The sequence below is a fragment of the Sphaerodactylus townsendi genome, linkage group LG06 (genome assembly GCF_021028975.2).
Source record: "Sphaerodactylus townsendi isolate TG3544 linkage group LG06, MPM_Stown_v2.3, whole genome shotgun sequence".
In the NCBI taxonomy this organism is placed as follows: Eukaryota; Metazoa; Chordata; class Lepidosauria; order Squamata; family Sphaerodactylidae; genus Sphaerodactylus; species Sphaerodactylus townsendi.
Genome location: NC_059430.1, coordinates 85,239,959 through 85,254,423, shown reverse-complemented (window position 1 = coordinate 85,254,423; position 14,465 = coordinate 85,239,959). Strand labels below are relative to the sequence as shown.

Here is a 14,465-nt window from a genome sequence, read left to right as displayed (position 1 = left end):
TGCCCTGCTTGCTGGGCCTCTACAGCAACTTGTTGGCCACTGTGTGAAACAGGATGCTGGACTAGATGGACTACTGGTCTCATTTAGCAGAGCTCTTCATATGTTCTTACAAATAACAAATTAACAGTGGAAAAATTCCATGGAGGGGATACCTACTGATATTAAACATTCTCTTTTCCTCTGAAATTATTTTGGACTAAGTTCACCTTTGATCAATGCCTTTAGCATTTTTAAATACACATTCATATATAGTGGGAACACATTTACAAAATACTTTGAATTGTCTGTAATATGCTTTGTTTATCCCCAATATAAAACTCTTTCCACAAGTTTAATTTTATTTTACTCAGAAAACTATTTGCAGAAGAGCTAAAAGAAGCTACAGTATTTTCCAGGATCTCCCCAGAGAAATAGTTCTCAAACAATGGGAAATTAGCCATTCCTGAGTTGTCTCAATGGAAAATCCAGGAAGTTATTATCCAAGACAGATTTTAACAATTATGGGAAGCTTCCGATGTTTGAGACAATGACATCATGCTCTGTAATGCTTTCTTGACTGTTTTCCAGTATTCAAAACCACAAAACAGACTTTAAATCCACTTGTGCATTTCAAAGGCTTGTCAAGCTATCTTGATATATGCAACTGAGAACTTGTGCCCAGTCATCTTGCTTGTAAATAAGAATTTCCCACTCCTCCAAACAGGCTGTTGTAAAATTTGAAAACTAGGTAGTAAAAAGCAGGCATCTCTATTACAATTGTTTTAAAGCAGACACACTTCAGGATGAATGAACCCATTCTCTCAGGACAGTCAAAAAGGAAAAGCATACTGCCTTGGTTTCAACTACTCAGTGATACTCATTTTCAGAAGGTTTTGCCATCACTGCTGCCAGCGCATTCACAGGCCAGGCAGCGGCATAGCTCTACTGCTAATACAAAGTCTTCTTAAGAACTCTGCATCTGATACCTGCATGGGGAAAAAATAATTTAGGAGCAAATGATCCAGGATATAAACATGAGCCTGGTATGAATGTGTTTCTTTGTAACAGCTTCAGATAGATGGCAGCTTAGAATTGCGGGACTGAATTGCAGGGAAGTTTTATTGCACTCAGGCAATAGGACAAACAGCTAAGCCAAGTGGAAGTTAACTGGCTAAACCAAATTGGGAAAGAAAAGATGCAGTATAACTCCAGATTTCCTGGGTGCTGGGGATAATCAACAGAGTCCTTTATCTACATGCTCTGCTTGTGAGTTTTATGGAGACACCTGACTGGCCATGGTGGAGACACAATGTGGCATTAAATAGACTTTTGCTCTGATTGAACAACAACAAAGCTTATATTCTTTTGGCAGAGTGTTTTATGACTCAAATAAATCTTTAAGTCAAATAAGTCTTCACTATTCATAAGTCTAGGATCAATAAATTTTTTTTGGATCTTGGGAGGAAGGCAAACACATGTTATGTGTTCATGAGGCTGATTTGAATGAAATTTGCATGTTTCAGTGTTCAGTTACATATTTATAAAACCAAAGATTTTATTTTATTCAAACTTTCCCTTTTCACATGGATACCAGAACTAAGCAGAAGATAACGTCAGGTAAAATACAGAGTCCCAAGATTCTCTGTACTCCTTAACACATGATACTATTGCTTGGGAGTACTTAGCTCTTAAGATATCTTTAAAAACCCTACCCAAGCTGGGCCCTGTATTCTGCAACCTTCTTGTACAAGCAGCCAAATCCAAAACAGCCTTGCTGAGAATGGAATTGTAATATCAGTGTTCAGCTCTGCAAGAAGTTGCACAGTGAGGCAGGGATAGATCCTTGTTTTGACATTTCTAAGGGAATAGAGATGGGCATGTTTCTATCAAGATACTGGGCAAATTTATTATATTACATCAAGCCCTGATATGTTGTGAGTCAAAAAGCATTTGAATATCTTCAAATGTGCAGTTGTCCTTTCATATATTTGTAACTGCTTCTAACAAAGACAGAGATGCTTTACTGTGTGGGCCAACACCTTTAATAATAAAAGTGTCCTTTTACAGCTAAGGCATGGTGGCCATGATTGTGAGCCTCCCGTTATAGTTGGTCAGACCAGAGGCAAGTCATTCATCTCTATCTTGACCTCTGTAACAGAGAGACAACATCACTGGCTCACTGTTGTCAGGGTTACTGAATATGTATTTCAAACAAACAAAACATCTCAAGAAATGGCTTGGATCCTAACAATTTCCATGGGGAAGCAATGTTTGCCAATTCCTCTTCCTGCAGCAGCCAAGCATATCCCCAAAATACTTCTCCTGAGGGTCCCTGAAATACCTACAGTGCGGGAAATCAGAGATCACATGAAAATTGCCCTCATGGAAATTTTAAGCAGGATCCAATCCAAGGATCCTCTGAAGATGTCAGTCACAGATGCAGGTGAAACATCAGGAGAAAAAACTATTGAAACACAGCCATACAACCCAGAAAACCCACAACATCCTAGTGATTCCAGCTGTGAAAGCCTTTGACAATACAGGATTCAATCCATTATTATAGTTTTAATAAATATAACCAAGGTGCATATGTGCCTGGAGCAAACAGTTCCAAGAGTGAGTCTTACTTATTGTTCAGTGCTCCTCCTTGATCACAGTCACATGGTCGACATCCATCCATATCATTGCTCAGCCCCCAGTGTTCAGGCTGCAAGGCAAGAACAGGCCATTATTGGTAAAACTTCAAGAATCATGAGCACCGACAGCAGAACCATTTGCTTTATAAGATGTTACAGTTTCTTTCTCCCTCTAATCCACTATTCAATATTAATTTTAGAGCCTTCAGTCCATACATAAGATAAGCAGAGGGTCTGGGTACGAGGGCGCACATGCCTAGACCAGAACCATGCCTCTTCTTTCAAGGTGCACTGCTAATTGGCTGATCTGCTGTGTAGCTACAGGAGTACCATGCAGGGCTTTTTTCCTGTAACGGCATCTCACTACGTAACGGCATCTCACTTTCTCCCTGAGCCTTGCCTGAAGTCTACACTAATTCAGCCACCATAGTGTAGTGATTAAGTGTGGCAGACTCTAATCTGGAGAACCAAGTTTGATTCCACACTGAAGCTTGTTGGATGAACTTGGGTTTGTCACAATCCTGTCACAATCCTTTAAGAACTCTCTTAGCTCCACCTACAAGGCGCCTGTTGGGGGGGAGAGGAAGGCGATTGTAAGCTATTTTGAGTCTCTCTTAGGTAGAGAAAATGGGGTATAAAAACCAGCTCTTCAACCATCACAATGAAATGTTTCTGTTCATTCACTTTTTATATTAAGGGGTTGAACTCTTAACAGCATTTTTCTCGTGTGCTTTCAGCCTGAAAAATGAAATGGCTAATGTATGTTTTTATTATGCTTTATTTTGTAAACTGCCTCTGCCAGGTTCCCTGGAAAGGTGGAACTCATTTTTTCTTACAGTACCTAATAAACAAACAGGTTCTGGACTGCTTCAGTTATGAATGGTGTCTATTGCTTTATCTGTAAAGATTTTCAATGAAGTTTTAAACCAGCCAACTTACCAAGCATTCATTACAGCGTCTTCCTGTAACAAGACGCTTACAATAGCAGCTTCCGGTCTCTGAGTCACAAGGATTCCCTCCAGGATGTGTGCCCAAGGGATTACATGCACAAGCTATATTAGAAAACACAAGCATATAAATTGGAATCCATGTGCGATACTTGTCATTTGCACAGCATTTAGTGCAAACAATTTACTTCTAAATCATCCCCTCACTTCTCAGGCCATTGACTTACTGGTGAATTGCTGTACATGTGTGACCCCCTCCCTAAGTAAGTAATACAAAAATTACAAACAGTAATATGCCATCAGTCAAAATATAGTACAAAAATAAAAATACAAAATGTAGAATTAACAAAAAAAAATCGACTAAGTGAGCCCATACTCAGAGAGGTAAAGAAAATGACAAGGGCAAATCAATACACTTCAGAAAAACAAAACCCTCACCAGTGAGCCAATATATCTGAAGTGACTCAATTTAATGTTATTTGTAAGATGTTATTAAATTTAATGCAAGTAAATGCCAAATAGCCAAGTGCTTCAGGACAATCTCAGTGCTTTGAACAAAACAATGGATATCTGCATTTTTCTTCCTTCTATATTATCATAAAAAACAAGGCATTAGACTTCTTTTGTTTTTAAAAATTAAAGCAGAAAATTGAAGGAACTGCAATAGACCTCTCCAAGTTAAAAAATATCAATTAATAAAAGATGTACGCAATTATCTGTTGACATTTGTGCTTTTCATTTTTTACTTACACTGACAACCAAGTGGATTGTCTCCACTTAATCCAAAAAAACCTTCTTTGCAGATATCACAGCGTTCCCCTTCCACAAATAATTTGCACCTGCACTGGCCAGCAATAAGTCCAGCAGAGAAGTCAGTATAGCGATCGCATATTCCACCATTCTGGGAGCCAATCGGATCACAGTTGCATGCTAAAAGTAAAAAGCAGAAACACTTTAGTACACAAACTACTGGAGAGAGGGCTGGATTCATGACCTTTCCCCCCAGCAAATGGAAAACGTTTCTGGCAGAGAAACAGAACTTCCCTGTCTCCCTTTTCCCATTGCAGCCCTTTGATCTCTCCAAAGTGCTGCTACTGCTGGAGGACAAGGGACACTCAGGAATGGCATAGGGGGCAAGTGGGGGAGGGGTTACAGCTGTAGGGGGAGTTGGAAATTACATTAGCAGAAAACTGAGTCTGTATCCAATCCAGAGAACATACTGACAAAAATAGTACCTGGAAGAAGTTTTGGAATGGATAAGGACTAACAACTTGAAATTGAATCCTGACAAAACAGAGGTGCCACTAGTGGGAGGAATGTCCAGCCCAGGAGGTTGGTTATCCCCTGCTCTGGAAGAGGATGCGCTCCCCCTAAAGGAGGAGGTTTGTAACTTGGGAGTGCTCCTACATCCTGGCTTCTCATTGGATAAATAAGTGGCAGTAGTGACCAGGAATGCCTTTCACCAGTTTCAGCCGGTGAGCCAGCTGCAGTCCTTCTTGGAGAAAAAAGATCTTGCCACTGTAGTGCATGCTCTGGTAACATCTAGATTAGATTACTGCAGTATACTCTTTGTTGGGTTGCCCTTGAAGTTTGTCTGGAAGCTTCAGTTGGTACAGAATGCCGAGGTCAGAGTGCTGACTGGAATGGGTTTTAGGGACCATATTTTTCTGAAGTCTTCTTCCAACTACACTGGCTTTCTGTTTGCTTCTGGGCTCAGTTCAAGGTGTTGGTATTGGCCTTTATTTTCATTGCTTGAACTTGTATAATAATCTGAATGCTGGTCTAAAACCACTGTGTACCACCACTACATTAAATTTCTGATTATCTTATACACTTCATACACATCTTTCTCCTCAACCACTGAAATAAGGGGATTAGTTTTATGAAAAAATAGCCTTTCTGAAATATGCAATAATTCCCCAAACACTTCCATAGCTTTCAGAACAAAAATGAAATAATAAGCCTTCACTATCACAATAATTCATTTCATTTGTTAGTTTGTATAATGCCACCAATGAGAAGACAAACTGCTGCCATAAAGATTCAACATAAGGGAGACAAACATGAGGGAATAGGTGAGAGATAACAGGAAGAATAATACTGAATATTAGTGTGAGAAAGAGAGAAGTAGATGATCTTTAGGGTGATATTGATTGTGTTCTTCATCGGGACAGACCACCATTGTACTTACATTCACAAATGTTGGGGTCCCGGATATCTCTCTCTGGATGTTGGAAGTAGAAAGGTTTGCATTGCTCACAATTACGCCCCACAGTGTTATGCTGGCAGTTGTCACACACTCCCCCGCTGCTATTTCCAGTTGCCAGGTACACAGCCATATCAAAATGGCACTCTACAGAATGTTCATTGCAGTTGCATTCTAAGGGGGGGGGGAGGGAAGAAAGATAAATTTCAGGTGATGGTCTGCTTTAAAAAAATAAATGATTGTGTTTTTTAAAGTAACATAAATGACTGAGCTTATGGTAGCAGTCTAATTATTAAGGTAAATCTGTATTCAACCCTACAGAACCTTGTTGTTCCTTCCAAGCTACTTCCTGTTAGGGATAAAGGAGAATGAATTAGAATAACTCATGGTTATGGTTGCACAAAGAAGGTCTGATTTGGTGAGAGAATTTTTACTCTATAGAGAGAGAGAAAGAGAGAGAGAAAGAGAGAGAGAGAGAGAGAGAAACCTATAAACTCCATTATTGCCAACAAGAGACTTCTTTAAGGCAAGAAGAACAAGCACAGAGATGGAAATAATGGAACAAGCACAGAGATGTTTTCAGCTTCATTTGGGAAATCCACTGATTTCTACCTGATCTGCCTGCTGGGTGAGGCCAATCATATCCCACTGGTATTTTAAAAAATACTGCCATGCTTTGGTAGACAGACCAATGGTCTGAATTCGGGAGAACAAAAACACATCTGTATCTTACTGGCACTAAATCTGTGAATACCACTTTAAAATTTGAGTAGTCAGCCAATTTAACCATGACAATCTCCACTTCCATTTGGCATTTTGGGATGCAAGCCCTTATCAGAATTCTCTTTAAAATCTGTATTGTCGAAGGCTTTCACAGCCGGAAACACTTGGATGTTGTGAGTTTTTGGAGTTGTATGGCTATGTTCCAGTAGTTTTTTCTCCTGATGTTTTGCCTGCATTTGTCGCATCTGCACAGCCATACAACCTGGAAATCCCACAACATCCTATTTTAAAATCTGTTTGTGAGCTGCATCTGAAGCGTTCTGCCCATTTCAAATCATGCCACTCCTCCCGCCCATCCTTTTTGCTGACTTTGCACTGTAGCTTTAGCTCTATATAACAATTCAAAACTTTAGTGTCTGCATTCAGCAAGCACCTGAATGTTGACGACATAGCACTGAACTGCTACATTAGTCTAGCACTACAGTACAAAATTTACAACATTAAAGAAAAACAAAAAACAAACAAACCCCAAAGCTGAAATGGAACCCTCTGCAAAAAGGGGTAGGGGAAAAGTGGCACTTTCAGAAGCACTGGAGACATTTCAAACATCGCACTATGGAGATTCAGAAGCACAAAGAATACCTAAAAATGGAAGAAATTAGTTGTTGTTTTTAATAAAAACTACCCTGTACAGCCCCACTTTGCAAATAGGGCATAAGCAACTTGTTGGAAAAGGTAAATAAAATTAATTAGCAATTAGGACCTAAAAAGGATGTGGCTAAAATGATATTAAAAATCCATTAGCAACCAGCAGCTACAACAGATTACCAAGGCTGTTTGACAAGGGCCTAAGTCTTTATTACTGCAGTTATGCAGCTATGCATATTAAAAGATGGTCTTATCTTTCTCATTTGTAAGAACACTACTTCTCAGAATAACAAAGCCACTCTAAGCATAGGTAAGCTCTTCTAAGTCAATGAACTAAAAGGATGTAACTGCTTTGGATGGCACTATAAGTACGAAATGAAGAGAAACTAGAGTATAGAATGGGGCTGTTAATACAAGAGATTTTCCGTTTTATATTTTAATTTGCTACACTTACTTTTGCATGCATTGCTGTTGCGACCTTCAGCAGGACGCCATGGTAAATCGTGATAAAAGTCCAAGCACTGTTCACAGTTTAAGCCTTTGGTGTTGTGCCTACACATGCAATGACCATGGACCTTTGATTTAAAAAGAGACATTTAAATATATTTATACAGAGAGATACAACTATTAAAAAGATAATTGACTTGGTCATTAATCCTGTAAATATTTAATCAATAAATACAGAAGCTCCCTTGAGGAAAACTGATGGATGAGACTGAGAAGTCTATCTAAGGCAGTGATTCTCAACTTTCCTAATGCCGTGACCTTTTAATACAGTTCCTCATGTTGTAGTGACCCCCAACCCTAACATTTATCCATTTTACAGATGGAGAACACTGATGAAGAGAGTCTCAGGCAACCCCTCTGAAAGGGTCGTTTGACCCCCAAAGGGGTCACAACCCACAGGTTGAGAACCGCTTATCTAAGGCAACTCCCAGTTCCCAAAAGTGGTCAAATAGATATCCTACAAGCAGAGGAAGAAGATAACAGCCCTCACTCACTGTTGCCCTTTAGTATATGGTGGCATCACTGTTGCCCTTTGGTATATGACGGCATCTTATCTCTGCTTAGCTACCATGCCTAATAGCCACTGACAGAATGATCTTCTGAGAATTTGTGTAAATTCTTTTAGAACTATGTGAGGCCCCTTTCAGATTACTATTCTAAACTTGATGTCACCCACTGATGGCCTGTTTCCAAGTAAAGCAGCACAGAGATGGGTATTCCATACAGTTCAATTCAATCTGCGAGCCATCTCTAAAGTGTTCTAACCATTTCAAACAGCACTGCTTCCCCACTGCCATCATTTTCTGAGGCACATTTTTTCTCAGCTTTTAAAAAATGTTCTGAGATCTGTGCTATAGCACTATAGCAGCAATACGACCCAATACATCCAAATACTGATGATATAGCGCTGAATTGCTACATCACCAGCATTCAGATGCCCTTAATTGCTACAGCACTATAGCACAAATCTTAGAACATGGGGGGGTGGGGGGAGCCAAGGAAGAACATGCTGTGGAAAAATGAGGGGGAAATGATCCAAACATTTAAAACAGCACATTGCATAACTTTTCAGAAGCACAAGAAAGAACTAAAAATAGGAGAAAGCAGTTTTCATTTTTTTTAAAAAAAAGCTGAGTGCCGGAATGCCAACAGGACACAAGCAGCTTTGTCTTAAAAGGTTAAAAAAAAAAAAAACCATTAGTGCCAGGAGCAAAAATTTTCTGTCTGAAGTGACACAAAAAATCCATTAGCAACCAGCTGCTAAAACAGATTATAAGGGTAGTCTGAAAGGGGCCTAAGACAATGGCTCCCACCATGTTTTTGCCAGTGAACACCACAAATTAATTATGTAGTGTGTGAAAAAATATTTTCTTCTGTCTGTCCTTTTATTATATGACTTCAAGTTTTATTCTTATGAAAGCAGAAAGAGACTCTCTATCCAAATTCTCCACTCCATGCAAAATTGTATCAAATTTACCCATAATAAGATGGCACAACCTTTAAACATTTTCATTACTCTTTTCTGAACCTTTTCCAGTTCTATAATGACCTTTTTGAGAAAGGGCAGCCAGATTTGTACAAATACAGCCACAGTATGGTTTTATATCAAGGTGGTAGGATGCCTGTAGTTCTATTTTCAATGTCTTTTTCAATAACTTCAGCAAAGAATTTGCCTTTTCATCACTGCTGAACATTAAGCTGACTTTTCACTGAAATAGCCACAACCTCCCAACCTTTTTCTGAACAAATCACTGACAATTCAGATCCCATCATTGTATATGTTTGGAAAGCAGGTTGGTACAGTGGCAAAGAATTCACATTCAGCCAATTTGACAACACTAATCTATATTTCTGTAACCTCATGGCTGAACTGTTGCAAAACACTCTCTGGCTCATTCCACACATACAGAATAATGAACTTTCAAACTGCTTTCAGTGCTCTTTGAAGCTGTGTGGAATGGCAAAATCCAATTGCAAACAGTTGTGAAAGTGGTTTGAAAACGCATTATTTTGCATGTGCGGAAGGTGGCCTCTGTTGCGCTGCCCAACCAGAAAAGCAATTGGTTCAGAAAGCAGCAACCCAATTACTGCCAGGAGCTAGACTACCTTGCTGTCTGTTGTTAGGGTAGTACACCTGGCAACATCTTGTGCCTTTTCCATCCTTGCTCCAACCTTATGGAACAGGTACCCTGAGGAAGAAAGGGCAATGCTGCTTCTAGATATTCAGATAGCACTACAAGACTACTCTGTTAGGGCTTGTAATGTGGTATAGACTACAGTTTTCAAAGGGGAGGTGATTACTTCAAGTTTTATCTTTTTTATTTGACACTTAAGTCACGTTGAACTAATGGAAGGTTGGGCAATATTTTAATTTTAAAATTAATATAAATATTAAAAAATACGAACAAGTGGCTTTCAAAATAACATAGTGGCTAAGTCCATGTGAGACCAGGTTTTGGTAACTTTGTTAATGGTATTGCCCAAAACAGATTATTTATAGAAAGGAACTCATTAGTGTGAACCACAATGGGTTAAACATTGTATTGCTGGCAAAGTAATATGAACACTTACCATTCCCTCCACCTCTTCATCATGTCCATTCACTGGTGCACACTCACTGGCATGCCCATAACAGAAGCAATTCCCACGAACCACCATGTCGTAAATGGCATAATAATATTTTTCTCTGATTTCCATTCTTGAGTCCAGAAGGTTGTCTCCCAGTGTATGTAGTTTGGTAAATTTGATTCTTAAGTTTGTGATCTTTAATAAATCTGAGATGATGAAAGAAAAGAAAGCAGGCGTGTTTTTGTTTTCATCATAATGAAGTAAGATACATAACAAGCAAAGAAACTGAGACGAGTACTAGCTGTCTTTGATGGGAGCTTGTGGCTGGGCTGCAGCTTCTGTATGAAGTGGAGCTTGGAATCCTGCACAACAGCCCACTGAAATAAAGACCCAAACAGAAACATGTACAAATGTTAGTGACCACTTACTTCAAATTACACTGCATTAACATAAACCATATTATTAGGGTTGCCTGCCTCCAGATGGTGGCTGGAGATATCCTGCTATTACAACTGATCTCCAGGCAAAAATCACCATGTTGGAAGGTTGACTATCTAGCACTGAAGTCCCTCCTGTCCCCAAATCCCACCCTCCACCCTCTCCTCCAAAATCTCCAGGTATTTCCCAACCTGGAGCTGGAAATGTTATATATTATGTGTCATGTATCAGGGTGGAAAGAAAAACAGGAGGGTCCTCTTTATCATCTTTTGTGTTGTTGATACATAACACCTTATTTTGGCTGGCTCAAGCACTGTGGTACTTATGCATGTTGTCATTTTTGATATGCCTATTAGTATTATTTAATAAACATTTCAATTCTGATAAGAAGATTTTATTAATATGATAAGTGTACTGCTCAAATGTAAACAGCACATAGACAGGAACTGTTCTCTCTAACTGTTCCTGAAAATCACTAAGTGCCCTAACTTTAACATTCTTGTAGAAAGGCTGGAGTTATGTGCTATAAATGTAAAGTGGTAAGCAAATATTCCATTTACATTAGTTTTAATAGTGGAGCCTCTAGGAGAGGTAAAGAAACAGCCTCAAACAAACACATACATTGAAATGGAGGTAATTCAGTCAGAACTGCATCACCTACTTCACCCTGCATTACAATGCTCTGAAATGGAAGAGTCCAATTAAGCTGAAAAACAAGCATTCTAGCTCCAGGGCAATTTGCCCCCCCAACCCAACAAAAAATGCAGCTTGTTCAGTTAACAATGCTCAGACTAAAAATATGACTTAAAATCATAACAAGTATTTATATGACATTGTTGGATACTGCTGGCTTTTTAATTCAATCTCAGTCAGTTCCCCTCAGTCCCTGTTCTCATAGCTTTTGTCCATCCATGTCCCATGATCCTCAGCATAGACTTTTTGGTACTGCTCCTGCAACAGTGGAAAAGTTGGATCCAACTCATTTTTCTCAGATGCTCAATGTTGTAAAACTTCTGTTGTTATTACAAGTCCTTATCTGGATAGCTCAGGCTAGGTCAGCCTCATCAGATCTCAGAAGTTAAGCAGACTAGTCCTAGTTAGTGCTTGGAAGACTACCAAGGAAGACTACGGTTGCCATGCAGGCAATTGAAAACTACTTATGTGAGTATCTTACCTTTAAAAATCCATTTAGGGGCCCCAATCAGTTGGCTGTGTCTTGAAAGTCCTTTCTACACCACTAATGACAATGATGACCACTATTATTTCATCATGTACATGGGAAAGGAGAGGATGATTGAACAGCTTACCTAAACCCCCGGAGAAGGTCATAACTAATGTAATAAGAGTTACAGCGCAATCCTAGGAAGAGTTACTAAGATCAGTGACTTAGAAGGGTGTAATTCTCCTCAACCTTAACAGTGATACTGCAATCCTAACAGCTTAGCTCTCAACATACTGTATTATGTTAATTCATGCATTTCCTCTAATAGGAAAAAAACACATGGACTTTAACAAATTAATCCAGCAGTGAATTTTCAGTTGCAGAAAATGAAAATCCTTTAAAAGTAATTTTAAAAGGGGGTGTGCGTTTGTGTGTGTACAGCATGCACATCCTTGTTCATGATGTATTTTATTTATTTATTTTATTTATTATTAGTTTTATATACCGCCCTCCCCTGAGGGCTCAGGGCGGTTCACAACAGGTATGTCTGAGAACAATTCAGCACCTCTTCATCAGTTCTTCAACATGAACAATACTAGTTCCTCTGATCCCAGTAGGGAATTCTGTTTGGTGTTAAAGGGAAGGCAATAAGATTTAGTCTAGACCCGTGGTGGCGAACCTTTGGCACTCCAGATGTTATGGACTACAATTCCCATCAGCCCCTGCCAGCATGGCCAATTGGCCATGCTGGCAGGGAGCTGATGGGAATTGTAGTCCATAACATCTGGAGTGCCAAAGGTTCGCCACCACTGGTCTAGACCTTTAAGGCCTTACGCGAGCTGGGACCCTCATATCTTCGAGACTGCATCACCCCATATGTCCCGGAACGGCCTCTCCGTTCAGCGGAGGCCAATCTATTAGTGGTCCCTGGCCCCTCAATGATGCGGCTTTACAGTTCTCTCCACAAGGGCCAGGTGCCTCCACGGACCCTGGCCCTCGGCCTGAGTGGAACACCCTCCCTCCTGGGCTGTTCGGGACCCCACGGGACCTTTAACGAGTTCCGCATGAAGTCCTGTAAAAGCGGAGTTGTTCAGCACCAGCAGGCCCCTTTGGGGGTCCAGCCGCTGAAACGGTGCCCCCCCCCCCCCTAGTCGGCTCTTACATCTGGGCCCATCATCTGTTGTGACTCGCCGCCCTCCACCTCCCTTTCCCGGGGAGAATTTTAAAAGTGGGGTTGGCGGACGCCTTTTTATTGTTATTGCTGTTTTAATGGTTTTAATAATTTATTTATATTTATATTTTGTGTTGTACACCGCCCAGAGCCCTTCGGGGATGGGGCGGTATAAAAGTTTAAGCAATAAACAAACAAACAAACAAACAAACAAATAAATAAAGAGAGGAAATAAACCAGCCCATACACCTCACCACAAGACTACAAATTTTGGAATCCCACTGCACCATTTTTCTTGAAATTATAAAGTGAAAGAGAAGCTGTGCTATCAGCAGAATGTTAAAACCTGAATATGAGAGATCAGCATTCAAATACCAACCCAGTCAATGAATTGTTGGCTGGTCTTGTATTGGTCACTAATTCTCAGCCTTAGTTCTTCATCTGCAAGATTTATTATTATTTTTATTACATTTGTACCCCACCCATCCCTGGTCAGAAGACACAGCTACAATTCTCAGACGTATGAAGGAACGATTGGGAAGTATTCTGTGCAATTATTACAAATTAAAAAGAGGGAAAAGAAATGGCATACATACTCTGAATCCTTGGACTGTACGGGTCCTCAATTCTAAAAGCAGGATCTAGAGCACGAAAAATTACCTAGAAAAACCATGTGGATTCATGAGGAACACAGAAATTATTACATTATGCATAAAAGCAGATCCACTGTACATAAAACTACCAACCTCTCCCTCTGTCGAAGGCTCAATATCAGAATACCGGGAATCACAAATCACATCATCTACTTTCTTCATTGGTCCAGAGTTAACACCCGGGAAAGAATTCTCACAGTCATAGGCAAAATATCTATAAACTTGCCAAGCTTTCCCAAAATCTGAGGATCTTTCAATCACCATTGCAGATGGACGAAATGTCTAAGAATGAGAAGCAACAATGGAAAGTTGGATGGAATTTTCAACTACATATTATTTGGACCTCTGCAAATAATTATTTTAATTTTCCCAAGTCCACCTTATTTTGCTTATCTTTTTCCTGTACACCCCCCCCCACCCACCCACCCACTCCACCCCACCCCACCCCACTTCATACAACATGGACTATGCACACCAATCTATAGCAAACGTTTAAAGTAACAATAAGCCTCTTGTAAGTGCAGATGTTCACCAGGTCAGCACATCCACAGGCCAATTGACATGTTAATAATGACATTCAGTCACTCAGGCTGCAACAGTGCAAGGCACACCTGCACCCTCAGAATCTATCAAAGACATAAGGATAATGTTGCTTGGTAGATATGAGTTTAAAGTAAAGGCAGGGCAACATGTATAAGTAAGAATAAGGATGTCCTTGTCGAAGGCTTTCATGGCCGGAATCACTGGGGTGCTGTGTGGTTTCCGGGCTGTATGGCCATGTTCTAGCAGAATTCTCTCCTGACGTTTTGCCTGCATCTGTGGCTGGC

General features: G+C 40.0%; 1 protein-coding gene across 1 annotated transcript in view; it reads right to left on the bottom strand.

Moving 5' to 3' along the window:
• The window catches only part of LAMB1 (laminin subunit beta 1), a 71,821-nt gene that overhangs the window by 39,395 nt on the left and 17,961 nt on the right, over positions 1–14,465 (bottom strand). The window contains exons 6-13 of the mRNA XM_048500033.1: positions 13,732–13,920; positions 13,582–13,645; positions 10,218–10,420; positions 7,594–7,714; positions 5,754–5,942; positions 4,313–4,492; positions 3,555–3,667; positions 2,607–2,686 (exon numbers count right to left, since the gene is read on the bottom strand). Of these exons, the coding sequence (XP_048355990.1) occupies positions 2,607–2,686; positions 3,555–3,667; positions 4,313–4,492; positions 5,754–5,942; positions 7,594–7,714; positions 10,218–10,420; positions 13,582–13,645; positions 13,732–13,920 (1,139 nt within the window). The remainder of the gene's footprint in view (positions 1–2,606; positions 2,687–3,554; positions 3,668–4,312; positions 4,493–5,753; positions 5,943–7,593; positions 7,715–10,217; positions 10,421–13,581; positions 13,646–13,731; positions 13,921–14,465) is intronic.